Genomic DNA, 26,632 nt, shown 5'->3' with positions numbered 1-26,632 from the left:
CCCAGTGAAGAAGATTACAGAGCTGTCAATTCCCATTTTCTCAGGAGTATGCACACAACATGTATTTTCTCTAGTACCACCTTTGGAGTCTGCAACTCAAGACATTTTCTACCTTCCTTTTTTTTTATTTTTTTATTTTTAAGTTATCTACACCCAACATGGGGCTCAAACTCACAACCCCAAGATCAAGAGTCATACACTATACCAGCTGAACCAACCAGGCACCCCTGTTCTCTACTTTCTATATTATTTGTGTTTTAAACCATTTAGAGAGGCAGAATCCTCTTCCTGAAGCAGTTTGTACAAACACAAGAAAGCTATTATCTTTCCTGGGCTGCCTCCTCACCAAAATAACCTCAGGCCTCATGAATACCATTTTATGCACAATCCAGGGAACTGCCTCAGGCAAAACTTGGGTTTCTTTTTTTTAAGTGAGAAACTAAATAAAATGATCAGAGTTTACCTATCAAAAACATGCTGGGTTGTAGTATACTTGTTGGACCAGCTTGTAAATTAAGCTGAAAAATGCAGTTAATTTGAAACCTGGTAGAAATATAATCACATATGTGATTGCAATTTTATAGAGGAGGCTTGAGAAGAAAAAACTAGTGTGATCAGTTCCTTTGTCCAGTGGGATTAGGGGAGAGGAAAGAACTTTTCAGTTTTTAGTTTTATATACTTGTACATGATTCACAATGAGAATGTATTACTTTTATAGCCAGAGTCTAGGATGGAAAGAAATACGTAAGACTGAACGCCTGCCCCCTCCCAAACCTAAACCTCACAGGGACCCACAGAGCTCTGGCTTCTGTTCTGGGGATGCAGCCGAGGGCCTCTCTGGTTACCTGAGAGCCTCCACAACACACACACACACACACACACACACACACACACACACACGTGTGCACGGAGAGCTTCCCAGGGCGTAGGTACTGAGGATTCTGGAGGAGGAGGCGCTCATCCAGGGCGGACTGGTCTGCCCTCTGATCTAGAGGCCAACAAGCATAGAAGCAGGCTCCGGCTGTTTGTGTAACAGAAAAAAGCCAAAGCAGCAAACAGATGGAACAACTGAGATAATTCTTGGAAGTGATTGATTGAGATAAAAGCAGTCTGGCAGTTTTAAGACCAATCAATGTCAAATGTCTTAGGAGAGAGGGAAGAAGAGCATTAGAAGCGAAATGGAAGGAGGCTGCAGGACAAAAATGGAGAATCAAATCGCAACGACCCAAGTTGAGAGAAAAGCAAACTGGCCGTGCTGTTATGACACACGCCATATGGCAATAGGGGAAGATACCGTTTCTTCAGATGTTGCTAATCCCGCCCGCCCCCCCCCGCCTCCCCCCCCCCCCCCCAGCATCCTAGAGCAGTACTGTCTGGTTCTCACAGCACTGTGGCACTTTCCTGGCAGGTATACCAGATGTTTAAATTGAGGCATGTTGGCATGCTGGGGCTCCAGAATAAAGAAGTAGCCCTAAGTGTCAACTGGTTTGAGGCTGCTTGGTGGGAAGCATCAGAGCTGAAACTTTCTCATTCTTTGAGGATGCAGGCTCTCAGGTAGCTGGGATACAACCATTTTCTGCCCTAAATTAATATCAAGTGAGGGGGGACACTGCTCTTCCGGTTTATAGTTCCTCAGTATAAAGCGTGGGACTTTCTGTCAGCAGAAGCCTCCCAGTGGGAAACCAACCTGAAGCAGCAGGAAAGAGACACCAGCCCTGAGGGCCGGAGAGTTAGCCAAGAGAAAAATCAAAACACTTCTAGGATAACTGGTGTGCATGATTGTTGACAGCTGTTACCTTGGGAGCACAAGTATTTAGCATCCATAATATTAGACACAACGCAAAATCCCCAACCCAGTCATCAAAGAATCCTAGTTAGAAAGCATCTTCAAAGGTCTTCTGTTCTGACCTTCTACCCAATGGGGTAGTTTGTCCCTCGCGTGGGGTGGTTTATCTGTGGCTTTCCTGGAATAGTTAATGATTATCAAATTGGTTGCTAAGTAAAAAAGAACCAAACTCCTCCATGCCCTTCACATCCTGGAGCAGTTCATCTGCCAATCAAAGGCTATTTGTTTCATATCTTTTTCTATCTAGCTCAGCTCAACCAATGAGACAGGCTACGTTGGTTGGGTGCTATGTTGCCAGGTAACCAAGCCTTCTGGTAATCTCACCTGAACGCCCTCTCCTGTGAGAGCTGAGCAGGACTGGATCTGCCAGACGCGGTCGCGGATGGTATGCAGGTTTAGTCCTTCTGCAATTTCAGAGGCAGGGGCTGCCGTGAGCAAATCCTGCTTGTTAGCAAAGATGAGCACTGGCACACAACTTAGTTTTTCTTCCTCCAGTAATTCAGCTAGTTCCTGGATCATTTTGGGAATGGATGGGAAGGGAAGGATGAAATCTATGATATTTAATCATGTATTTCTAACTAGGAAAAAACAGAAGTGTTAAGCTGCTCAACTAGCAACTTCTAAGGGCAATGGTTCTCAAACTTGAGCCTGGGGAAGAATTCCCTGGCAGATTCCTAGGCCTACCCCAGAGATGCTGACTTTGGAAAGTCTGAGGTAGGGCCTAGGAATCTGCGTTTCAACACGCTCCGCAAGTGGTTCTGCCATAGATTCAGAGATCATACTTTGAGGAACACTGTTCAAAGGAGAACACAAGTTGTGGACAGAGATTTAAAACTTACTCAAGGTTGTTATCTGCAAATGACTTTCAACGCATGCGTGTGCGCACACACGCACACACACATATTTTAAACTGTAAATGACAGTGACTTTGGAGATTATAATGCTGCTTCATCAATCTCTACCTTCAAAGCATGCATGCATGTGCACTGCACTTCATCAAACTCACATCCTAACATAACTATCTTAGTCCGTCTGGCAATATGTCTGATGTTTTGGTTATTGGTTGGGGTCTTAACTGTATGTTGATTCTGTCTGCAATAAGCATAGGAGAGGGTGTATATTTACCTACGAGGACCCACCTCTTCCCTATTAAACTCACATTATAGCTGCTTAGGAAACTGGAGCTGTCAAAGGGAACTGGATGGTTCAAGAGGCAGATCATCCTATTAACACCCTTTACCTCTAAGCTCATGTTTAGCATTGCTTCTCATGAGTAATGATATAGAAATCATCAAGGTATGGAAAGGAGTTCTCAAACTAATTTTGAGGAAAAGGCAACATAAACATGGGGAATACTACCTTTGGAAGGCCATCTGTGGTAGTTTAGGACACAGGCCAAGGACTCTGCACACTTCTCTAGAGGTCATTCTATTCCTTGCTTCTTATCAGTATACTCCATCTGGGCAAAATGGTCAATGCCCACTGCTTCTCTCTTTAAAACTGTGTACACAAATTTCACCGTGTAATCATGTTGACGTGTACTTTGCATGTAAAGCCATATTTGGGTTCTAAGTCTATCTATCTCTTGGCTTGGAAACAAGGGCAGCTTAGTCTTGGCTTGCATATTTCCTCCCATCCCTTCAAATTTGTCAGAGGTACCCTTGGATCAATTAAGCTGCTATTGAAAAATGTACATAGAAATGACAAGTGAATTGTTCCTCTGGGTTAATTTGTAAGTGGCCTGGGAAGAAACCTGAAGAGCTTTTAAGCATGGTGGCAAGTTCCATTTGCTTATATCTTGTTTATTTAATTTGACTAAAACTAAAAGGCTGTAATCAAAAAATAATTTGAAGGACTCTCAACTAATTTTCTTTCCAAAGACCTTTTTTTAAACTTTTTTTTTTTTTTTTTTTGCAACTGGTAGTTTTGCTTGCTTGCCAGAATGACCGTGTTGTTTAAACTGCAAAGGTTAAAAAATGCCTCCCTCGCTCTCATACATTTACAAGGTAGATTAATGAATACCCAGTTATTTGGAAAATATCTCAACAGAAGAATTATTTACCTGACCCGTCTCTTCAAATCTTTTTCTGTCCGCACTGTCAATTACATATATCTGTAAAGTAAAAGGAGAAGGTTCCTTCAATAAACAGGTATAGAAGAAGACAGGGCACCTTCTGCAGGAGCAGAGGATCCCCAGGCAGATTTCTCATTAGCACAACAAATGGAAACTGAGCTGAAAACTCTTACCTCATCTATGGATGCAAAATAAACTAATTCATTGATTGACTGATTGATTTAAGGGGGATACCCAGAAAATATGTCCAGCAAAGCTCCAAAGCAGATGTCAGGAGAGCCAAGAAGGATAAAAATAGGTATATTTATTGTGTATTCACTGAACATTCTTGCTTAGATTTACCCTATTAATCCTCATTATGACTCTATGAGACAGATTTCATTATTTTCCCATTTTATACATAGATAAACATAAGCCCAAAGAAGTTAAGTATTATGCCCAAGTTCTAATAAGACTCGGATTCAAACTCAGGCCTACCCGACAGTAAAGTCCACAGGTGCTTTTGAGCACTCTGCTGTTCTGCTTCCCAAATTGTCAGGAAGGGATGGTGTTTTGAGGCATTTACAAATACCACAGTCCTGGAGCATCATGGCTCTGAAAGTACATTCTGCAGTATTAACTACACGCTGACTTCAGGTGCCAAGGTAGGAGACCCACTGATCTCCATTCTATTCCCACCTTCTCAGGCTTGCTGGGAGGTTAAGATCAAGCATTGGAAATAGCAAGGGCACAGGCTTTGTCAGAAGTAAGAGAAGTCTCAAGAGTCACTGTAAATTATAAATCCCAAGCTTTCTTTCCCATAACTGAATTTTATTAATTGCATAAATAACATCCTATAAGAACAATAAGGGAAATGAAGTAAGACCAAAGGAGAAAAATCACCTAAAGTTATAGAACCCAAACACATTAATTATTTTAATTTCTTGTGAAAGTTCCCTTCTAATCCTTCTTCATAATTAAAAAAGAAAATTATAGATACAATTTTGTCGGCCTTTTTAAAAAAATATTATTTATTTAAGTAATCTCCACCCCCAATGTGGGGTAACTCATGACCCTGAGATCAAGGGTTGCACACTCCTCTGACTAAGCCAGCCAGGTGCCCCTTGTAGGCCTTTTTTTTTTCATTAAATGACATATTAAATGTTTTCCCAGTTGCTAATCTTAAAAATTATCAAATTTGCAAGCTTTCTTTAAAGAATTTTGTTATTAAACTAATGGTATTATAAAAACACTCTTTTAAAAGAGCATATTCACGGGGCGCCTGGGTGGCTCAGTTGGTTAAGCCTCTGCCTTCAGCTCAGGTCATGATCCCAGGGTCCTGGGATCGAGCCCCGCATCGGGCTCCCTGCTCAGTGGGGAGCCTGCTTTTCCATCTCCGTCTATCTACTGCTCTGCCTACTTGAGCTCTCTGTGTCAAATAAATAAATAAAACTTAAAAAAAAAAAAGAGCATATTCACTTAAAAACAACAAAAGGGACGCCTGGGCGGCTCAGTGGTTAAGCATCTGCCTTCGGCTCAGGTCATGATCCCAGGGTCCTGGAATCGAGTCCCACATCAGGCTCTCTGCTCAGTGGGGAGCCTGCTTCTCCCTCTGCCTGCAGCTCCCCCTCCTTGTGCTCTCTCTCTCTGACAAATAAATAAAATCTTTATTAAAAAAAAAACACCAAAAAATAAACTGCAAGTCTCACCTCTCCCTCCCTTCAATTACATAAACTGGTACACTGTAATGCAAACAGGCATTTCTGTATGCATGTCAAATTCTGTGCTACTCTGAACATTGGCTCTCTTTTGAAAAAAAAATTAAAATTCCCTTGCTTTTTGTTTTCTCATTTAGAGTTACTCATGCTAAATATTATACCAGGAACCAAGTCTCAGCCTTTCCTATGAAGAATACCCTATGTTTCTTTCATGGAGAATCACAGGAAGAGGAAAGATTTACGTGTTTGGTCTCGGTATTTTTTTTTTTTTTTTGCAGCCTTATTGTTATTGTTCTATTACTCTGACTCAGTATCAATACATGCATTAATGGGCTCTGCCCACAAATACTCCAGATTGATGCTGACTGTCTGATAAGTCAACATGGAGAACATGGTGTTAGCTTAGTTTTTCTCCTGGAGGGGCTGGCGTTTTGAAAGTAGCAGGCATCGTATAAACACAGCTGGGGAAAGAAGGAATGCAACGGGAAGTAAACCTCACTATACAGAGTTGATTGGAATTAGTGGGGAGTCTACAGTGGGTTAGGATGATCTTCACTCAGCTAACAGTGCAAGAAGATGGGAAGGAGGGAGGGAGAGAGGGAGGGGCAGGTGATGGCTGGGAGGGGTTGGGCTCAGAGGGCCGCCTGAAAGCAGCAAGCAGGTCAGTGGGCAAGAAAGAAATTACAAAGTAGGAAAAACTCTACTTGGGAGCAAAGGATGTGAGTAAGAAGGGAAGAGTGGAAAGAGAAGGCTGAGACAGGCTGAGACAAGGCTGAGAAGACAAAGATACAGTTAAGAAATTGATGTTTTACATGATGAAACACAGACAATTGGAGAGAAAGGAGGAATGGAAAGATGGTTTAAATCACAGACAAGAAAGATCACCAAATACCAGAGTCCGAAGGTGAATGAGAAGACGTTTTTAACTTAAAATTGCTAAATTACTTGCTATTTATTGCTTTGACAGGAAATTTCACAGGAAACATTTTCATTAAAAGTTTCAAAAGGAGGAGGCACCTGACTAGCTCCGCTGGGGGGAGCATGTGACTCTTGATCAGGGTCATGATTTTGAGCCCCATGTTGGGGGTAGAATTTACTTAAAAAAAAAAAAAAGATTCAAAAGGAGGATTTTCCTAAACTGCACATAAATTCTATCATTTAGTATGTTTCTCACATAACGTTTACAAAATTTGAAATTATTACACAATAATTCCAGGAGAGAGTCTATAAAACAACTGCCCCATTTATTAAAAGGGCCAAGTGAAAAAGTCATTAGCACAAGCCAGTCTCTGGTGATCCCACAAATTTGTTTTTCTGCAGTGGCATACTCTCCTCCCTGTCGCCTGCCTCCCCAGTGCTGTCCACTGTCTTCACATTTTCACCCAAGTACCTGTTTTCTTCTGGTCAATAGCTAAGGATAAGGTTAGTCTATCTTTTTTTTTTTTTTTTAATAGCTGTTAATCTAGTCAAGTAAAAAAATTTTTTTAGAAACTTTATCTAAACAAACTGCCAATGAAAAAAAAATACCCTGGGGGCACCTGGGTGGCTCAATCGGTTAAGCGTCTGCCTTCAGCTCAGGTCATGATCCCAGGGCCCCGGGATCGAGCCCTGCATGTGGCTCCCTGCTCAGTGGGGAGTCTGCTTCTTTCTCTCCCTGCTCTTGCACTCTTGCTCACTCATTCTCTCTCTCTCCCTCACTCCCTCTCAAATAAATAAAATCTTTAGGAAAAAAAAAAGAAAAAATACTCTGAAAGTATCAGGGAAAGTTAAACATTTACAGTGTTTCTAACCGATCTTAAAACATGAACTGGGGCACCAGGCTGACTCAGTCGGTGGAGCGTGTGACTCTTGATCTCGGGGTTGTGAGTCCGAGTCCCATGATGGAGTGGAGATTACTTAAAAAATAAAATATTAAAAAAACATTATGGACTTTCAAAAATCAAGTTTCATAAGCTATTCTAAAATGAAGTTATAATCCATGGCACTCAGAATGATGCTTTACCTAAGCAAAGCCAATTCATACCTTCCTTGGCAGTTGTTTTGAAATTTTTATTTGGTTGTGGGAGGAAGAGCAAGAGAAGATGATTTTTTCTTGACAGAAGTTCAACCAACTCTAGATTATCCAGAGACTAGTTAGTTATCCAGCCATGTGAATGGAGGGCTCTTTGTTTCTCCTCTTACTTCTGGTCCTCCTCCCTCCTGCTGACACCTTTTGGCCATTTTACTGCTCCATAGTGTTCCTCCACAAGAGGGGTAGGCAGAGATAAGGAAAGATGACACTAACAAGTGGGCTTGATACGGTAGCTCCAGCAAAAGTCTAAGAGGAAGCTGAAACTGACAAATGAGGTTTCTGGGTAATGTGGTTTTCAATTATTTGTGTTCTAGAAGTACTCAGGCTCAAGTGTGCATGATATCATGGAAATAATACAAGAGATGATTGTTTGAGATCTATCTCACTTGATGTACTACACTTTGGGCATGGAAATGATGACAAAGTTACTTTGTTTATATTATGTTGCATCTGAACACAAAACTGATAATAAAGCAAAGAGAGTTTAGAAGTAATATGACCATATCTTGAAAAACTATGTATTTTTAATCTATCAAAAAGCTGTTATCTTCTGGTCCAAGAGAAATGGAAGACGTTCTATCCCCTCCTTCTATGACCCCTCAAGTTTTATTTCTTAGTCATTTCCCCCAAATTATTAAAGCTGAAGTCAGCTGTTCTCAATACCATCTTCCCTGAGAATAACTGGCACTTCTAGGAGTTGCCCTCTTTCAAACCTCTAGAGAACCATTTAATGCTCAAAAGTGGGGTTTGTCAATCTTTTTCTGTAAGGGGTTAGGTGGTAAATATTTTAGGCTCTGTGGCCTACACAATCTCTTTCATAACTACTGAACTTTGCTGTTGTAGTGCAAACCATAGAAAATCCATAAACAAGTGGACGTGGCTGTGTTCCAACAGTACTTCATTTATGGACTCTGAACTTTAAATTTCATATTATTTTCATGTGTTATGAAATATTATTCTTTCGATTTTTTTCCCTCAACCACTTAAAAATGTGAAAACCATTCTTAGCTCACAGGCTACATAATAATAGGAGGCAGGCTGGATCAGTTTGTCGACACCTGCTCTAAAGTAAGAACTTCTGGGATTACTTCTTTCTGTCCGTGGGCACCGCCAAGTAAGCATCATTAAAGTCTCCCCTCCCACCACCATCAGGTCTAAGTCAGCGTCTCCCAAAGAGCCTGAACAGCTGTGGAGGCTCTTCATCAGAGGTTTGAGCTTTGAAACAACTGATGAGAGTCTGAGGAGCCATTTTGAGCAATGGGAACGCTTACGGCGGATTGTATGGTAATGAGAGATCCAAACACCAAGGGCTTCAGAGACCTTGGGTTTGTCTGGGATGCCAATGTGGAGGAGGTGGAGGCAGACATGAATGCAAGGCCACATAAGGTGGATGGAAGAGTTGTGGAACCAAAGAGGGCTGTCTCAAGAAAAGATTCTCAAAGGCTGGTACCCACTTAAATGTGAAAAAGATTGTTGTTGGTGGCATGAAAGAAGACGCTGAAGAACATCATCCAAGAGATTATTTTGAACAGTACGGGAAAATTGAAGTGACTGAAATCATGACTGACCGAGGCAGTGGCAAGAAGAGAGGCTTTGCTTTTGTGACATTCGATGACCATGACTCTGTAGACAAGATTGTCATTCAAAAATCCCATACTATGAATGGCCATGACTGTGAAGTAAGGAAAGCTCTGTCTAAGCAAGAGATGGCTAGTGTTTCATCCAGCCAAAGAGGCTGAGGTGGTTCTGGAAACTTCTGTGGTAGTGATGGAGGTGGTTTTGGTGGGAGTGACAACTTTGGTCGTGGAGGGAACTTTCGTGGGCAAGGCGACTTTGGTGGCAGTCGAGGTGGTGGTGGCTATGGTGGCAGTGGGGATTCAGTAATGATGGAAGCAACCCTGGAGGTGGTGGAAGCCGTAATGATTTTGACAATTACAACAATCAATCCTCAAATTTTGGACCCATGGAAGGAGGAAATTTTGGAGGCAGAAGCTCTGGCCCCCATGGTGGTGGAGGCCAGTACTTTGCCAAACTTTACCAAATCGAAAGAAACCAAGATGGCTGTGGTGGTTCCAGCAGCAGCAGTAGCTACGGCAGCGGCACTGGGTTTTCATCGCTGCCAGGCAACAAAGCTGAGTAGGAGAGGAGAGCCAGGGAAGTGACAGGGAAGCTACAGGTTACAACAGATTTGTGACCTCAGCCAAGCACAGTGGTGGCAGGGCCTCGCTGCTACAAAGAAGACATGTTTTAGACAATACTCATGTGCATGGGCAAAAAACTCAAGGACTGTATTTGTGACTAATTGTGTGACAGGTTATTTTAGTTTCTGTTCCAGGGAAAGCGTAAAACATTCCAACAGAGGGTTTTAATGTAGGTTTATTTTTTTGCACGCATGCTGTTGATTGCTAAATGTAATAGTCTGATCATGACGCTGAATGTGTCTTTAAAAAATAAATAAAGTAAGTAAGAATTTCTTATTGCACTCTAGAGATAAATGAAAAGAATTAACTAGGTAACTAAGTGTGTCAAGCTTCAACCCTGCTCTTCTAGGCAGTGTGGAGGCTAGGGTAATAGGTCTTTTCAACCAACAATGAAAGACTATTATATACAGCCAAACTAATATAACCCATCAACCACTGCCACTCCAAGCTGCTTATGAAACTGGCAGACAGGGCTGAGTCACAAGGCCTTAGAATCTAACCCTGGGGACTCAGCTGCTCCCCCAGACTTTTTTAATCTCAAACGGCACCAGAAAATAATGAAAGGTTAACTTGGAATCCAAAACACTGTCTGGAACTGGCAGCCTAAGGTAGCTGGAGAAAGCTCCTCTCGGGTAGCTCAGAACTGACTTTTACTGGATTGTCTGATAATTCCGGGGCACTCTCAGCTAGTAAGAAATGTGGAATCTGGGTCATGTTACAACTACCTTGCAGTCTACCCTCAAGGTGTTAGAGCTTGTGATTTAAAAGTAGACCAGAAAGGTTGAGGCCTCCTTATTGAGCCTCATGGTCATTAATGTCCTTAAATATTGCTCTTATTTGGGTATTTCTTTCAAAGTACCTTAATCTAGCAGATGAACAGAATGAACTGTTACTTCTCTCAGCCACCTGCTTTTCCCTAACTCTTGACTGAAAAAGCACAAGAGAAATCTATAGCTCCCCCCCACCAGTTTTATTGAGGTATAATTGGCAGACAGCACTGCACAAGCTTAAGGTGTACAGCATAATGATTTGACTTCAATCTATAATTAATTCACTTTAATTTTTTAAAAAAAGATTTTATTTAATTAGTTGTCAGAGAGAGAGAGAGCACAAGCAGGAAGAGAGGCAGGCAGAGGGAGAAGCCAGCTCTCCGCTGAGCAGGGAGCCTGATGTGGGACTTGGTCCCGGGATCATAACCTGAGCTGAAGGCAGACGCTCAACTGACTGAGCCACCCAGGTGTCCCTCACTTCAATTTTTTTTTTAAAGATTTTTATTTATTTATTTGTCAGAGAGAGAGCACAAGCAGGGGGAGTGGCAGGCAAAGGGAGAAGCAGCTCCCCGCTGAGCAGGGAGCCCGATGCAGGGCTCCAGGACCCTGGGATCATGACCTGAGCCAAAGGCAGACTCTTAACTGACTGGGCCACCCAGATGTCCCCCATCACTTTATTTTTTAAGCAGTTTTTTATTTACAGAGTAATTGCATAGATAGCACACATTTCTGTGTACCTACCCCACCTCCATTCCCTCCCCCAGTCTCCCCTGGTAACCTTTTGCATTAGTGTGGTGCATTTCTCACAATTCATGAGCCAATATTGATACATCACAGTCATTCTTTGTATTTTAAACTATGGATTTTGACTGATCCATACTAACATGTATGCACCTTACGGTTTCATACAGAATAGTTTTGTCACTTTAAAAATCCTCTGTATGTCACCTATTCATCCATCCCTCCACTCTCCCCTGGGAGTTCTGGCAACCACTAATCTTTTACTTGTAGAGATTTTTACTAATTTCTATAGTTTGCCTTTTAAAAAATGTTGTATAGTTGGAAACAGAGCATGTATCGTTTTTCAGACTGACTTTGTCTCAGTAATATGCATTTAAGTTTCCTCCATGTCTTTTTGTGGCTTGATAGCCCCTTTAAAAAAATTTTTTTTCATTTCTTTTTTTTTTAAAGATTTTATTTATTTATTTGACAGAGAGAGACCCAGTGAGAGAGGGAACACAAGCAGGGGGAGTGGGAGAGGGAGAAGCAGGCTTCCCGCCGAGCAGGGAGCCCGATGCGGGGCTCGATCCCAGGACCCTGAGATCATGACCCGAGCCGAAGGCAGACGCTTAACGACTGAGCCACCCAGGCGCCCCTTTTCATTTCTTTTTATCAAGAAATAATATGTTATTATATAGATGTACGACAGTTTGTTTGTTCATTCCCTACTGCAAGACATCTCAGTTGCTTCCAATTTTTGGTAATTATGAATAAAGCTGCTATTAGCATTCATGTGCAGGATTTTGTGTGGACATAAGTTTTCATCTAATTGGGTAGATTAGAATGACTGCTGGATTACACGGTTTAGTAAGATTATATTTAGCTTTGTAAGAAACTGCACACTATCTTCCAAAGTGGTTGTACCATTTTGTATTCCCACAGGCAATGAATAGGAGTTCCTGTTGCTGTTCCTCCTTGTCAGCGTTTGGTATCATCAGTTTTTTAGATTTTAGCCATTCTGGTATGTATGTAGTGGCATTTCATTGTTTTTCAGTTCCCTAAGATAATTATCTTTTCATATGCTTATCTGTGTATCTTCATTGGTGAGGTGTCTTTTGCCCCTTATTAATTGGGTTTTTTGCTTTCTTACTGTTGAGTTTTAAGAGGTGTGTGCGTGTGTGTGTATTTTGGTGGGGGAGGGGCAAAGAGAGAAGGAGAGAGAATCTTAAGCAGGCTCCATGCTCAGTGTGGAGCCCGACGAGGGGCTCGATCTCAGAACCCTGAGATCATGATCTCAGCCAAAATCAAGAGTTGACGCTTAACCAACTGAGCCACCCAGGCGCCCCTCTTTGTATATTTTAGATACAAGTATTTTATCCCATGTGTGTTTTGCAAATATTTTCCCCAGTCTGTGGCTTATATCTTTATTTTCTTAATAGTGTCTTTCTCAGAGCAGAAGTTTTAAATTCTAATAAAGTGTATCTTACAAATTTTTGTCCATTTCATTTGGTACTTTTCTAAGCACTGGGGATACAAAAGTTGGAAAAAAACAAAACAAAACAAAAACAACAAAGTCCCTGTCTTTGTAGACATTACATTCCAGGGGGGAGAAGGGTAATAAATAAAAACATTTCTGATGGTGATGAGTACCAATAGGTCTGATCAAAGAAAAGAAAAAAAAGCAGAGAAAAATGACAGTGCCCGAAGGGTAGGGATAGGAGTCACAATTTTAAATATAGTCATCAGAGAAGGTCTCAGTGGTAAAGTGACATGTGAGCAGAGACTTGAAGGAGGTGAGGGGATAAGCCATGAGGATATCTAAGGGAAAAGAATCCTAGCACTGCAAATAGTTGGAAAAAAACAAATGACCAAGGCCCTGAGGTGGGAGTATGCCAGTGTGGAAGGAAAAGCAAGCAGGCCAGTGTGGCTGGCACCAAGTTAGAGAGGGGGAAGACAAGACAAGTAAGACAAGCCAGAGGGCAGGGGGTCTTGTAGGCCAGTGTTAGAACTTTGGCTTTATTCTGAGATGGGAAGCTTATGTGTTAACGGGATCACTATAGATATAGCACTGAGAAGAGACTTTAGGGAGGAAAGGCAGAAGCAAGGAGACTAGTGGGGATGACACTGCAAAAATCAATGCACAGTAGCAATGGGCTGGAAAGAAGTGGTCAGATTCTAGAAATATTCTAAAGGTAGAACTGGCAGGATTGGCTGATAGGTCAGAGGTGGGGAGTGAGAAGAAAAGGAGCCAAGGATGACTCCAATGCTTTTGGATGAATGGAACTGTCATTTACTGAGAAGAAGATAGAAGCAGCAGATTTGGGGAGGGGTGGATGAAGATAGTAATTTGGTTCTGGACATGTTGAGGATGAAGGGACTTACTAGCTACTGAAGTGGAGATGTCAAATAGGCAGCTAGCGATATATGAAACCGAGGTTCAGGGGAGAGTTTCTGGTTGGAGATAACGCGGTGGGATTCACCAGCATGTAGGTGGTAATTAATGCCTTGAAATTGGATGAGGTCACTTAAGCCACAACTTAGAGAAGAAAAGCACAGGCCTGAATTGTGGGGGCACTCCAACATTTGGAGGGAAACAAAGGGGAAAAAAGCAATGGAGATTGAGAAAGAGTAGCCAGTGAGATACGAGGAAAATCCAAGATAGATAGAACGGTATTCTGGAAAACAGGGGAAGATAATGTTTCAATGACTGCATGACCGACTTCATGAACTGTACGGCTAGGTCAAGTAAGAGGAGGATGGAAAACCTTAGCAATGTGGAATTCTTGGTGAGCTTGAATGGAGGGTTCAAGAGAGAACAGGAGGAGGAAGTGAGGACAGAGAGCTCAGGAAACTCTTAACAGTTTTGTTTTAAAGAGAAACTGAGGAATAGGGCAGTATCTGGATGGGATACACAGCCAGGGCAAGAGTTTTTTTGTTTCTAAACAAGAGAAGCCACAGGCTGTGTGCATGCCCATAGAATGATCCAGTAGAAAGACGCATAGGAAGCAAAAGCAGAGAGTGAAGTTATTTGAGATGCACGATGGTTTCTATTGGTAATGAAGTCACCAACATGGCTGATTTTATGGCAGTTCCTTGTCTATGGGCAGAATTGTAGTAAATGCAAACTTTCCACTGGAGTTTAAAATGTTGGTTTTTTAAAAATTATTTATTTATTCATAGAGTCAGAGAGAGAGAGAGGCAGAGACAGATGGAGAAGCAGGCTCCCCGCCCAGCAGGGAGCCCGATGCGGGACTCGATCCCAGGACCCTGGGATCATGACCTGAGCCGAAGGCAGACGCCCAACCATCTGAGCCACCCAGGTGCCCCCTCCATTAGAGTTTAATGAAAATAATATGCAGTTTTTTTTCCTATCCACGTTCATGAGACCCCCTGGTTTTAGGCCATGATCGTGACAGAGAGTAGCTAAGGTAGGGTGGATGAACTGAGAGGCTGAGGTACTGGAGAAATGGAGTATGTGGATAGTGAGCTCTCCAAGAATTCTGAAACAGTAGTCCTACAGAACGTGACAGTGAGCTGGAAGCTAAGATCTCAGCCCCTTCCTGAATGAATGCTGCCTGAGTCAGGGAATCCCCAGTGCACAGGGCAGCTGCTTCTACTTCCAGACAGTGAAAATGATAGGAGACTTTTTCCTTATTCTGAGTTAAACTCTACCACCTAGTACTCCCCAAACTGCTCCTCACCCAGTCCTCTAGAACTATTCATGATGAGGCAAAACTCTCTGACTTAACATAGATCTTGAAAGCAACTGAGAACAGTTCCAAGTTTCTTTTCTAGGAAGAATATCTGTCTTTAGACCATTCCTTATGCATCATTATTTCCAGGACCTCCACCATCTTGGTTGCCTCTTTGGGATACTCTTGTTGATTTCCTGGGGATGGTGGAGTCAGGGGCACTATTCTCTGATTTCCCTTCTGATGTTCAAATCACTATGGTAATTAATACTTTATTTTGTCAAGGCGAGTGTGGGCACAACATTGTACTGAGCAAAAGCAAAACTCATATACAAATTATACAAAGATGTTTCTCTCTCACAATCTGCAGCCTCCTGCTAGCCCTAAATTCATAGTGACTAATGTTATAGTAGTGGAATTACTGACAAGAAAGAACATTACAGTGTTAATATTCCTAACACACTGCAGAAAAGACTATGAATTAGTGCATGAGAAGGAATACTTACGAGAATATCAGTATTTTCAAAATAATTTCTCCAGTATGGTCTGATTTTTCTCTGTCCACCAATGTCCCATACATTCAGTTTAAAACCTTGTGATTGTACACTTTTGATGTTAAATCCCTGAAACAGAGGCAAAAACACCAAGCTTTATTAAGCTTTGAGATAATTCTGACAAAGTTATATTTAACAGCTATGTTATTTATTAATTATGAGGTACTCTGCCAAACGTGATACTGGTAACACTGAAAATAGTCTGCTATGATAGAGAAGAAAGAAATGTGTTTTTACATGCTACTTCATTCGGGTTTGGAGTCAATATTAATGTCATGGCTAACATGACACTTTCTCTAATAAGTACACACGTGCACACACACGTGTGCGTGCGCACATACACCACTGCTAAGAACTTGGAATAAGAATAGTTCTGATAATCAACACAGACCACACCTCCTGATGGATCCTCAAGATGGTAACATTTAACAGAATATTACATTTAACCAACAAAAAAACAGAAGCTAAATCTGAAGACTCAATAGAACAGAATAAATTCCAAGTTTAAAAAGAGGCAAGAGCTACAATCTGGAAGACAGGATTCTTTAAGAAATTTCTTCATATGGGTTAATCAGGAAAAGGAGGGAGCTGAAGTCACGACACTATGGGAGAAGCTGGTTTGTAACTGGACTCTTAGCCCCGTGACGAAGGGATGACCTGCTGGAACAGCATGTTCAAATGCTGAAGTGGGGCCCTCAGTTATAGGAAGTGATGAAAATAAACAAGCAGGCATTGGAAACTGTTCTTTCATAAGCATTTCTGATGAACTTGAAAAGAAAGTATTCATTTTCAGGACAGTGACTCAAGGTGGAACTTTGAGGAAGGTGAGCAAATCAGGGGCAGGTGGAACTGTGAGCTGGGAGTTGGTGTGCAGAGAAACAAATTAACAAGACCTCTGGGGTTTGGAGAGAAGGCATTTCATGAGCAATAATTAAAAAAATAAATCTTTTTCTGAGAATGATATAGTGAAATCAGGACTTGAAAAATCCAATCAACAGCTTGCTATCACAGAAGTGACATTTCATCCGGGAGAACTGGAGTGAAGTGGGCCTGGGGACGTCTCCATAAACATTTGCCTCATCTGGCAGCCTGCCAATACAACTTGCCTCTTGCAGAAGGACAAGGCACAGTGTGATGGTGCAGGAACACTGCCACCCAATTGCCACTGAGGATAAACGGACTATAGGGGATACCTGGGGATGATGCTGACTACAGCTCCTGTAAGATGCCAACGACTGAATAAATTAGAAGTTTGAGAACTCTAAAGGGAAGTGGCTTAAGCTTATTGCAAAAGGCAGCTTCATTCTGACTCATTGACAAAACCACTTTTGTGTGCTTAAAAGTTCTACACTTAACTACGATATTCAATGTCAAAGCCAGTAATGTCAAATCTTTCTGGAATGAAGCAGGAGATAAATAAGAGTAATTCCTGGAATTTGACCATATGTACCAACTGCCTTAAAATTCTATAAGTCATCAAAAGAAAAAAAATTCTATTAAGTCATCGGACCAACAAATCTAAGAAATTATTCTAAGGAAATAATGGGTGCAAACATTTAGAAATGGGTATTACATAAGTATTATTTATTTTTATTTTTTTAAAGATTTTATTTATTTATTTAGCAGAGAGAGACAAAGCGAGAGAAGGAACTGGAGACGCTTAAGCAGGGGGAGTGGGAGAGGGGGAAGCAGGCTTCCCGCTGAACAGGGAGCCAGAGGTGGGGCTTGATCCCAGACCCTGGGATCATGACCTGAGCCGAAGGTAGACGATTAACCCACTGAGCCACCCAGGCACCCCGTCATTTTTATTTTTTATTTTATTTTATTTTTTTAAAGATTTTATTTATTTATTTGAAAGAGAGAAAGAGGGAGAGAGAGCACCAAGGGAGAGGGAGGAGCAGACTCCCCGCTGAGCAGGGAGCCCGATGTGGGGCTCGATCCCAGGAGCCTGAGATCATGACCTGAGCCGAAGGCAGACGCCCAACCGACTGAACCACCCAGGTGCCCCTATTTTTTATTTTAAATATACCCATCATAGGTGCATCTGGCTGACTCAGTAGAGCATGCGAGGGTTGTAAGTTTGAGCCCCATGTCGGGTATAGAGATTAATTAAAAATAAAGTCTTTAAGGGGCGCCTGGGTGGCTCAGTCGGTTGGGCATCCGACTCTTGGTTTTGGCTGGGGTCCTGATCTCAGGGTCTTGAGATCCAGCCTGCATGGGGCTCCATGCTCAGTGCAGACTCTGCTTGAGATTCTTTCCCCTCCCTCTCCCTCCCCCTCTGCTCCTCCCTCTGCTCATGCTCTCTCTCTCTAAAATAAAATCTTTTTTTTTTTTAAGATTTATTTTTTATTTTTTATTTATTTGACAGAGAGAGACACAGCGAGAGAGGGAACACAAGCAGGGGGAGTGGGAGAGGGAGAAGCAGGCTTCCCGCTGAGCAGGGAGCCCAATGCGGGGCTCGATCCCAGGACCCTGGGATCATGACCTGAGCCGAAGGTAGACGTTTAACGACTGAGCCACCCAGGCGCCCCTCTAAAATAAAATCTTTAAAAAATAAAATAAAATCTTTAAATATACCCATCATATATGCATAGAAAAAAAGGATACATTTTTTTAAGGATTTTACTTATTTATTTGAGAGACAGTGAGAGCTAGAGAGAGAGAGGGCATACACACAGAGGTTGAGGGAGAGAGAGAAAGAGCTTCCCCACTGAGCAGGGAGCCTGATGCAGGGCTCGATCCCAGGACCCTGGGATCATGACCTGAGCCGAAGGCAGACGCTTAACGACCGAGCCACCCAAGCGCCCCTCAAATAAATTAAAAAAAAAAAAAAAAGAATAAATATGAAAACTTGACATCATATAATAACAAAGTCACCTATAACATATCAAATAAAGCCTAAAAGTTAGAATTGGAACTTTGAGTCCATAACTTAAGAATTCATTTCTATGTTCACAGTGCTGGATGCCCTCATTTTACTGGTACTCTTAAGAGAGACAGCCTACCACTAATACTCAATTAAAAAGAAAAAAAACCCCTAGACTTTTCTTTTTCTGGCAGAAATCCTGACACAGTAATATGTGTTTTTAGCCCTTCTAGGCTAGACTACTGTAATTTGCTCCTCCTTAGGCTATACATTAAATTTGTTCAGAAGCTGTAAAATTGCTTATTTGGTAGCAATTGAAATGACTTTTCTGCAAAAAGTTGCAGATCAGTAAGACTCACAAGCTGTGAAGTACACAGACCAGCACAGCCATTCAAACCTGACACTAAACTTATATCACAGTACAGTGGTGGAAAATGCTTAAAAAACCGCTTTTGCTAAAACCTCTAATGCTCAAACACTTTAAAGTGACTAAGACCAACAGGGCTGTCCTCTAGTGAGGAAACCCAACGGGTTGGTCCAAGGTCAAGCCTTCGCAGGATTTCCTACAGGGAAGCAGGTCTAAAGAAGGAGGGTTGTTCCACTTAGGATTTGTCTTTCAACTTCCACACCGGCAGCACCACTGTTGCCTGATCCTTTGTGTTTTGCTTGCTTAGCCTTAGGAAAGAGGCTGGATTAAAAAATATAGGGGATTTTTAAAAATTTTTTTTTTTAAAGATTTTATTTATTTATTTGACAGAGAGAGACACAGTGAGAGAAGCGAACACAAGCAGGGGGAGTGGGAGAGGGAGAAGCAGGCTTCCCGCTGAGCAGGGAGCCCGATGCGGGCCTCGATCCCAGGACCCCGGGATCATGACCCAAGCCTAAGACAGACGCTCAACGACTGAGCCACCCACACGCCCCAAATATAGGGGATTTTTAAATTAAAAAAGTGATAGATATATTTGTATTTATTAAGTCTGAAAAATATACACTAAAATATTAACAGTTTTTCTCACAGTACTCTGTTTTTTTCTTTTATATTCTCTCTGTATTTTCTTTTCGTTTTTCTTTTTAAAGATTTTATTTATTTATTTATTTGAGAGCGAGCACACACAAGCACAGGGGAGGGGCAGAGGGAGAGGAAGAAGCAGGCTCCCCGCCCAGCAGGGAGCCTGATGTGGGGCTGGATCCTGGGAGTCCAGGATCATGACCTGAGCCGAAGGCAGATGCTTAACCGACTGAGCCACCCAGGTGCCCCTATATATGCTTATTTAAATGATTTATTTAACAATTGGTAAAATATACATAACATAAAATTTACCATTTTAACCATTTTTAAGTGTAGAGTTCAGTAGTACTAAGTGCATTTACACTGTTGTGCAACCATCACCACCAGCCATCCACAGAACCTTTTTCATCTTACAACACTGACTCTCCGTGCCCTTTAAGCAATGACCCCTCCAATCCCCTCTGTCTCCAGCCCCTGGTAACCACTATTCTACTTTCTGTCTCTATGAATTTGACTACTCTAAGTACCTCATACCTATGGAATCACTCGATATGTTTTTGAAATCTTAGATTGTTTTTAAATTGTATAGACTTTTCTCAGTAACAAAACTTTGAGGGTGGACAAAACTGTATTTCCCATTTTGCCTTCCATATTGCTATGATCACTTTCCATATGTCACACAAGCACCTGGGGCCAGGGCAGTGCTCACCTGTGTAGGTGTAATGTGGCTGATGTCTTCAGATGCAAGCTGCTTCAGAAGAGTGGTCTTGCCAGCATTATCCAAGCCCAGGAGAAGAATTCTCACCTCCTGGTCTGGTGCACTTTTCAATTTGCGCAAAATTGAGAGCAAGCCCTTAAACAACCATGAAGAAGAGAGATTACTTTTGGGGCACTGACTTTGATATTAGTAGATATCAGAATATCTTCTTCTCCTTGAAAAAAGTTCTTGGTTGTGGAGAGCTCACAGTATTATTTTCCAGCTCAACGTCATTTATTCCATTTGCTTCCTCCTCCTAAGTTTTGGCAGAAGTACTTCAGCAAATTCAGCAACTCAATAAATAGCATGGCTTATTGCTGTTCCTCCTATTAATCCAGTTTAGCAGTCACCCCAAATCTTCTGGGAGTGTGAACTACTACTCAATTCATGTTCCTAAAGCCCTTCATATACACTTAGAGTAGAGCACACATCATATCAGACTATAGGTAATTGATTTTTGTATTTTTCTCCTAGAGTGAAATTTATTGCAGGTAAGAGTTATAGCTTTGGTCTCCCACAATGCCTGGCACTTATTGGATAGACATTAGATAATAGTTGTTGAATTAAATACAATTATCCACCCAAGTAAGTGCAAGATTTTACCATGCTACACACACACACACACACACAAACACACACACACACTCTAAAAAAAAAGTTGTATAAAATTGTTTAAGACTTTATTTCAGTTTACATTTAAGACTTCAGCATTCAAAATACTCTCTGATCACCTAAAAAAAACCCAATACTCTATCACCATCTAATTTTCACAAGACCCATATAGGATAGGTGCATAGTATAAATTATGTTTTTCAGATGAAGAATCGGATACAACAGAGAGGTTAGAACATTGTCAGTCAGTCATGAAGAACAAAAACAATCACAATTTAGCCAGGGTATTTTTTACTAGTAATTTAATATAATAATTGTTTCTTGTTTTTATTATTTTTTAATGGCTAGAAATAAACCATATTGCCTTTTAGCTACAGACATAAGAAAAACTGTATAAGATAGTTATTTGTTCTGTCCTGCAGCTGACAGTCTTGTTCCAATGAGGCATGAGTTACAACAAGAATCAAAGAATTCCAGAGTTTAAAGGGCATATAATCTAATCTCCCAGCCCAAGCAGAAATTCCTTCAAGCTGAGTCTTAGAATTATATAAAATGGTTATATTTTTTTTATCCTTATTGCACCAGGCAATAATTCAAACCAGCCTGTTCACTAAGATCAAATAACCATTCTGTGAAATAATTCTCAACAACTGAGTCTTTCGACAATGATATGCAAATATGCATAATTATTAAGAATTCCTTTCTGCCTCAGAGACTCTTTGTTTACCACTTCTAGTATTCTGTATTTGCACTGACTTGTTAAGGATTACATTAACCTCTCTGTGCCTCAATTTTTTCCAGCAATAAGATGGAAGATTTAGTTTAAGACAGAAAGACAAATCTATACCAAAAGATTTAGGAAGAATGATTGAACAGATTTCAAACAAACAAAAAGATAGGCAGGTCTTTTTTTTAATTTTAATTTTTTTTTTTGGCATGACATTTTTCTTTTGTTTTTATCTTATCTGGCCTTGAATACTTTGACAACATTCCTTTTTTAAACTATATTTATGAGAAGTCTCCCTGGCTTCTATTAGCTACATTGCAATCACTCATTTATAATACCACCTTTCAGAACAGTTAAAATTAGAATTCTGAGATCCTCAGGGGACTGGTAATAGAAAAAGGCTAGAACAGGGAAAACACATTGTACTACTCATCCTGAGTTCTTGATTAGATGTCCTCATTACCTCTTCCAATAAAATTCTAAAATAACCGAAATTTATCACATCAGTACATGAAACGACAGTACAGGTAAAATTCTCATGCATTATCTACTAGTGTAGAAATCATGAAAGATGTTTCTATAAAATATTTTCAAGGTTCAAAATGAATGTTTTAGGTTTTCCCTCATGTGTCTCCTCTTTTAAAACAAATCTGTAAATAAAAATACTGCTTTCTGCAGGCCGAGACTTTTTACACACTTACTATATTTGAAATTGAACAATGAAGAGAAATTAATTTCTATTCATCTTAAAAGGGGAGAAGCAAAGCACAGAAGAGAAAACCATTCTAACTATACCTAAACTTTATTAACTTAAAGGTATCAAAAAATGATACTTCTACATTTCTAATGAGTGATTTTCCTTATCAGGAAATAACTTCATATGCTTCACCTTTAAGTGAAATTACAGAGAAATGGAAAGTTCAGTTACTATTTTCTTCAATCAAAATGATAAATGGCATCTGAAGCATGGTCTAGGGAAGACAAATGCAAATACAGTACAGCATCATATTAACCCAACTACTGAGGACAGGGGATCACAGGATTATCAGGGTTTGCTAAATAGGGAAGAGGATATTTATAGATATCAGAGTTCTGCCTGAAAGGTACAAAGTAAGCTGATTTAAGAGGCTGGAGGAAAGAGAGCAGAATAAGTCTATGTTTCTAAACATAAGTGTCCATACTTTATTTTAAATGTCAAATGAAGGGAGACAGCCGTTAGAAGTTAATTTTATTATGGGGCTGAGTTTTGTAGTATAAATACAAGGAAACGAATTTTTAAAGTGTATTTTTTGTTAAAATACCCATTCATTCCTTCATTCACATTAAATATCCACAGTGTGCCCCAAGTACAACAGTGAGCAAAACAGACATGATTTCTATGTAGGATTTGTACTCCTTTGACATTAAAGGCAATTTAAGAAATCAGAACTTTAGTTCACTGTATAAAGTCTATTATCAGCATGTGTGCATATAAGTTATCTGCACCCTGGTGGACAGAAGTGGTCTGACTCAGTCATAAAACATCTAAACAAACTTTCTACAGGCAAATTATGAATACATGTGCTATTGACTACAGATATTTTATCTGCCTCAAAATCAGCTTAAACTCAGCTACTGGCAGAGGCATGGTGCACTGACCTAAAATGATACAAACTAGGTCATTCAGAGAAACTAGGGTGGTAGAGGGTGAGAGAGGAATGTGATGGTGGACGGAAAGTGTATGTGGCTGTGAGGAGCAGTTAAAATTTAAATATTAAAATTAATAAGCCAACTGTCAAGTACATGCACTCCCCATAACTAGCTTAAATGGAACTGACTTCAATGTATCTTTACCTCTTTAACAAAAAAATTATGCCGCTCAGGGAGACGTTATTAACTTCCAGGAACTCCTGGATAGGGAGAACCTCACCCAAACTTGTCTTCTTTCTCCTCATCTCTCTACTAAATAAATACAGTGTTTCCTGAGGAACAAAATATGGGCATTTCCTCAGGAAGAGTGGGTTCCCACCTTACCAGAGTCCTAATAAAAACAGTGGGGATGGGGATGGAGGTGGGGGTGCCTGCCTGGCTCAGTCGGTAAAGCATGCGACTCTTGATCTCCGGGTCGTGAGTTCAAGCCCCACGTTGTGGGTAGAAATTACTAAAAAAAATAAACTTAAAAAGAAAAAAAGAGGGCGCCTGGGTGGCTCAGTCAGTTAAGCGTCTCCCTTCGGCTCAGGTCATGATCCCGGGGTCCTGGGATCAAGCCCTGCATCGGGCTCCCAGCTCAGTGGGGAGTCTGCTTCTCCCTCTCCCACTCCCCCTGCTTGTTCTCTCTCTCTCTGTCAAATAAATAAATAAAATCTTAAAAAAAAAAAGGAACATTATGGGCTTTGGAATTTCATAGACTTGAGTTCACCTATCTTCCATGTGTAACCCTGGGCACCTAGAAAATGGGAACAATACTTGTATCTTAAGAAAAATGCTCTGAAGATTGAGATAATGTATGTAAAGCATAGTGCGTAGTAGACACTCGAAGCAGTAGTTGTGTTGGTTGTTTTGTTTTTTAACTTTTCACTGACCATTTTCTGACCAGAAAACACAATTTTAGGAAAAGTCTTCCAATGCTGAACATGCTTGATAACTACCACTAGGTTCATGTACGTAGAAAGTACTCCATAAATAACTTGAGTGAAGGGGTCATCTGTTAAATAGCAGTGATTATTTAATGCACTAACATTACTGTCATCTTAGTATTTTACCAAAGACTTGATATCAAAAGGCAGGGCTAAAATAGCTGACTAAAAGTTCAGAGAAAACACTGGGGTTTTTAAATAAGAAATAAAACATATTAGTCATAGCTGAAGGTTTATAAAGCAGAAACAAAAACCTGGGACTCAGCCTTCAGTTGTACAGTTATCCCAGGGATGGGTGGGATACCAGACGTGACACACTTAATCACACCACTGATGGTTTAAATTCTATGTTCCACTTTCAGTTCTAAGAATAGCTCACACTTTTGGAGATAAAAAAATGTATTTGGGAAACCAGATAAAGAATCCAGAATGATTTGCCCTAATTTCATATTGTTCATTTTAGGAAAAAAGAAAAAGAAAAACAAAATCTGTCTTGATCAATGAACACAGCAGTTGTATACAATAGTGCTGTAGCACTGTCAATTTGCTGTCTACAGTGTCAATTTGCACCTGGAAACATGAGCAGTGGTTAATTTATTGTGGCCTGTAATTATAAATTAAACAATCATGAAAACAGTCCACTTAGTTGATAAACAAACTGGGGAAAAGTTAGCCAACGCTCATGCGTTTCTCATTTATGATGACATCTCATTCTGTTGGTTTGGCATGCCTTTTTTATTCCAATTCTAGTTATTTTCTGTGTAAATATTTATGTTTGTACTCATTTGTTGAGAAAAACTTAGCCTTTAAATGGACAGCTCATGTATAAATGATTAATAAAAAGAAAACATGTAAAAATCTGTTTAGCCTGCGGTTAATAAAACTGCAATGTAGCAAGTGTGAAATGTGATTGGCAACTTCAGATCAAATTCTACTTCTTTAACAATCTGACAATGTAAAATCAATTCTTTTTCCTATCAAAATTTACTCATTGGATAATCTGACCAAAGGTGCATGCATTTTTTTTTCCTTGCAGACATCCAGTCTTTTCTTCATAAATTAATGGACGTGGGGTGGGGAAGTAACTAAGTTTGAGTGCCTGGCTCTGTGCAGTTGGTAAGCCAGCCAACCTATTCTAAATGCTTCAAAGTCAATTTTGCTTTGACTTGCTCTAAAACTACTCAATTCCATTTCAATACCCTCCCACTAACTGCACAGAAATCAACAAGGAACAGCGTGTCAACGGTCAGATCTGTCACACATCATAATTCACAACTTGGGAAAGCTTTAATTAAGTCTGACAGAGAAAAGCCAACTGATAGCCACTCTAGTTTTAATTTCCCATTCTTTTAAGTTTGGAGATCCCAAGGTGAGATTAAGATCTTTGGTTCTGGTGTGGTCATATGTAAAAGGTTGCAACAGGTTTGAAATGAAATACTAAGGACTGGGCAGCAAATTTGCCTCCATCAATATGGATTAAGTGTTGAAGGGAAAATCGGTCATCACCAACAACCAGACTTTACAGAACTCTCAGCAAATAAATAACTCGTTGCTGCCACGCAAACACCAAGACGGCGTAAAATCCACCAGGCATCCCTTACAAGCGGTACCTCTTTGTGTCCTGGGATTTACACCCCTCCCCCCAGAGGCCCGCACTTCTCGAGGAAGAGGAGAGCTAGGCTACCATCTCCCCTGGTACCGCGAGGATGACCTCAAAGACAGTAGCGCTGACCCTTCTCCCCGCTTCTGGCCGGACCCCGGTGGACCCACTTTCCAGCGGTACCGGAAGGCCGATTCCCTAGGAAGATCTGAGCCTGCATGCGGAGTCTGCTTTCCGCAGTTATTCGGATCCGCCCTCGCCTCCGTCCCTAGTAATGATGGAGCCCCGGCTCTGTACCGGGATAGCCACGCAACCTTTCAGCCCCTTCCCCTAGCTTCGGACCCGCTGCAAGCCCCGCCTTCCTCCCCAGGCCCAGGTCTCCTTCCAAGGGCCCACCTTCGGGATTCCCCGCTGCCCCCCGAAACCAATCCAGAACCCAGACTGCAGGCTGAGCGCCGTCCCATTCCCTCCTTGGCTTCAAGCGCAGTGGCCCGCCCTGGGCCTGAGGACTGGAGGGGGGTGACCAGCCAGCTGCAGAGGGGCCCGGGCCCCCACACTCACCATCCTCCCGCCGAGTCCCTCCTCCTCCTCCTCCTCCTCCTGCCTCCCCGTTACCAGGGGCAACTGCTGCGGCACCGCCCCCGACGTCCCTCGCACGCTCAGCGGAGAAGCAAAGCAGCCGTACGGGGCGGGGTCCAGCTCCGCTTTTCCCAAAGTGCGCAAGCGCGCCAAAGTGCCCGCCCACTGCGCGGGCGGGCTGCTGGAGCGACTGGAGCCGGCTGCCGGCTGGTAGAGACCCGGCGAATGGTTAAAGCTCGCCC

At 41.4% G+C, this 26,632-nt stretch overlaps 1 protein-coding gene across 1 annotated transcript in view; it reads right to left on the bottom strand.

Annotated features, from left to right (window-relative positions):
* Positions 1 to 26,600, bottom strand: part of ARL3 (ARF like GTPase 3) — a 33,540-nt gene extending 6,940 nt beyond the window's left edge. Inside the window, exons 1-5 of the mRNA XM_036086714.2 lie at positions 26,373 to 26,600; positions 20,210 to 20,353; positions 15,578 to 15,694; positions 3,909 to 3,959; positions 2,171 to 2,356 (exon numbers count right to left, since the gene is read on the bottom strand). Coding sequence (XP_035942607.1) covers positions 2,171 to 2,356; positions 3,909 to 3,959; positions 15,578 to 15,694; positions 20,210 to 20,353; positions 26,373 to 26,375 — 501 coding nt within the window. The 5' untranslated portion in view covers positions 26,376 to 26,600. The remainder of the gene's footprint in view (positions 1 to 2,170; positions 2,357 to 3,908; positions 3,960 to 15,577; positions 15,695 to 20,209; positions 20,354 to 26,372) is intronic.
* Between the last annotated feature and the right edge of the window lie 32 nt (positions 26,601 to 26,632).

The sequence above is a fragment of the Halichoerus grypus genome, chromosome 7, assembly GCF_964656455.1.
Source record: "Halichoerus grypus chromosome 7, mHalGry1.hap1.1, whole genome shotgun sequence".
In the NCBI taxonomy this organism is placed as follows: Eukaryota; Metazoa; Chordata; class Mammalia; order Carnivora; family Phocidae; genus Halichoerus; species Halichoerus grypus.
This window is presented reverse-complemented; position numbering and strand designations above follow the sequence as displayed.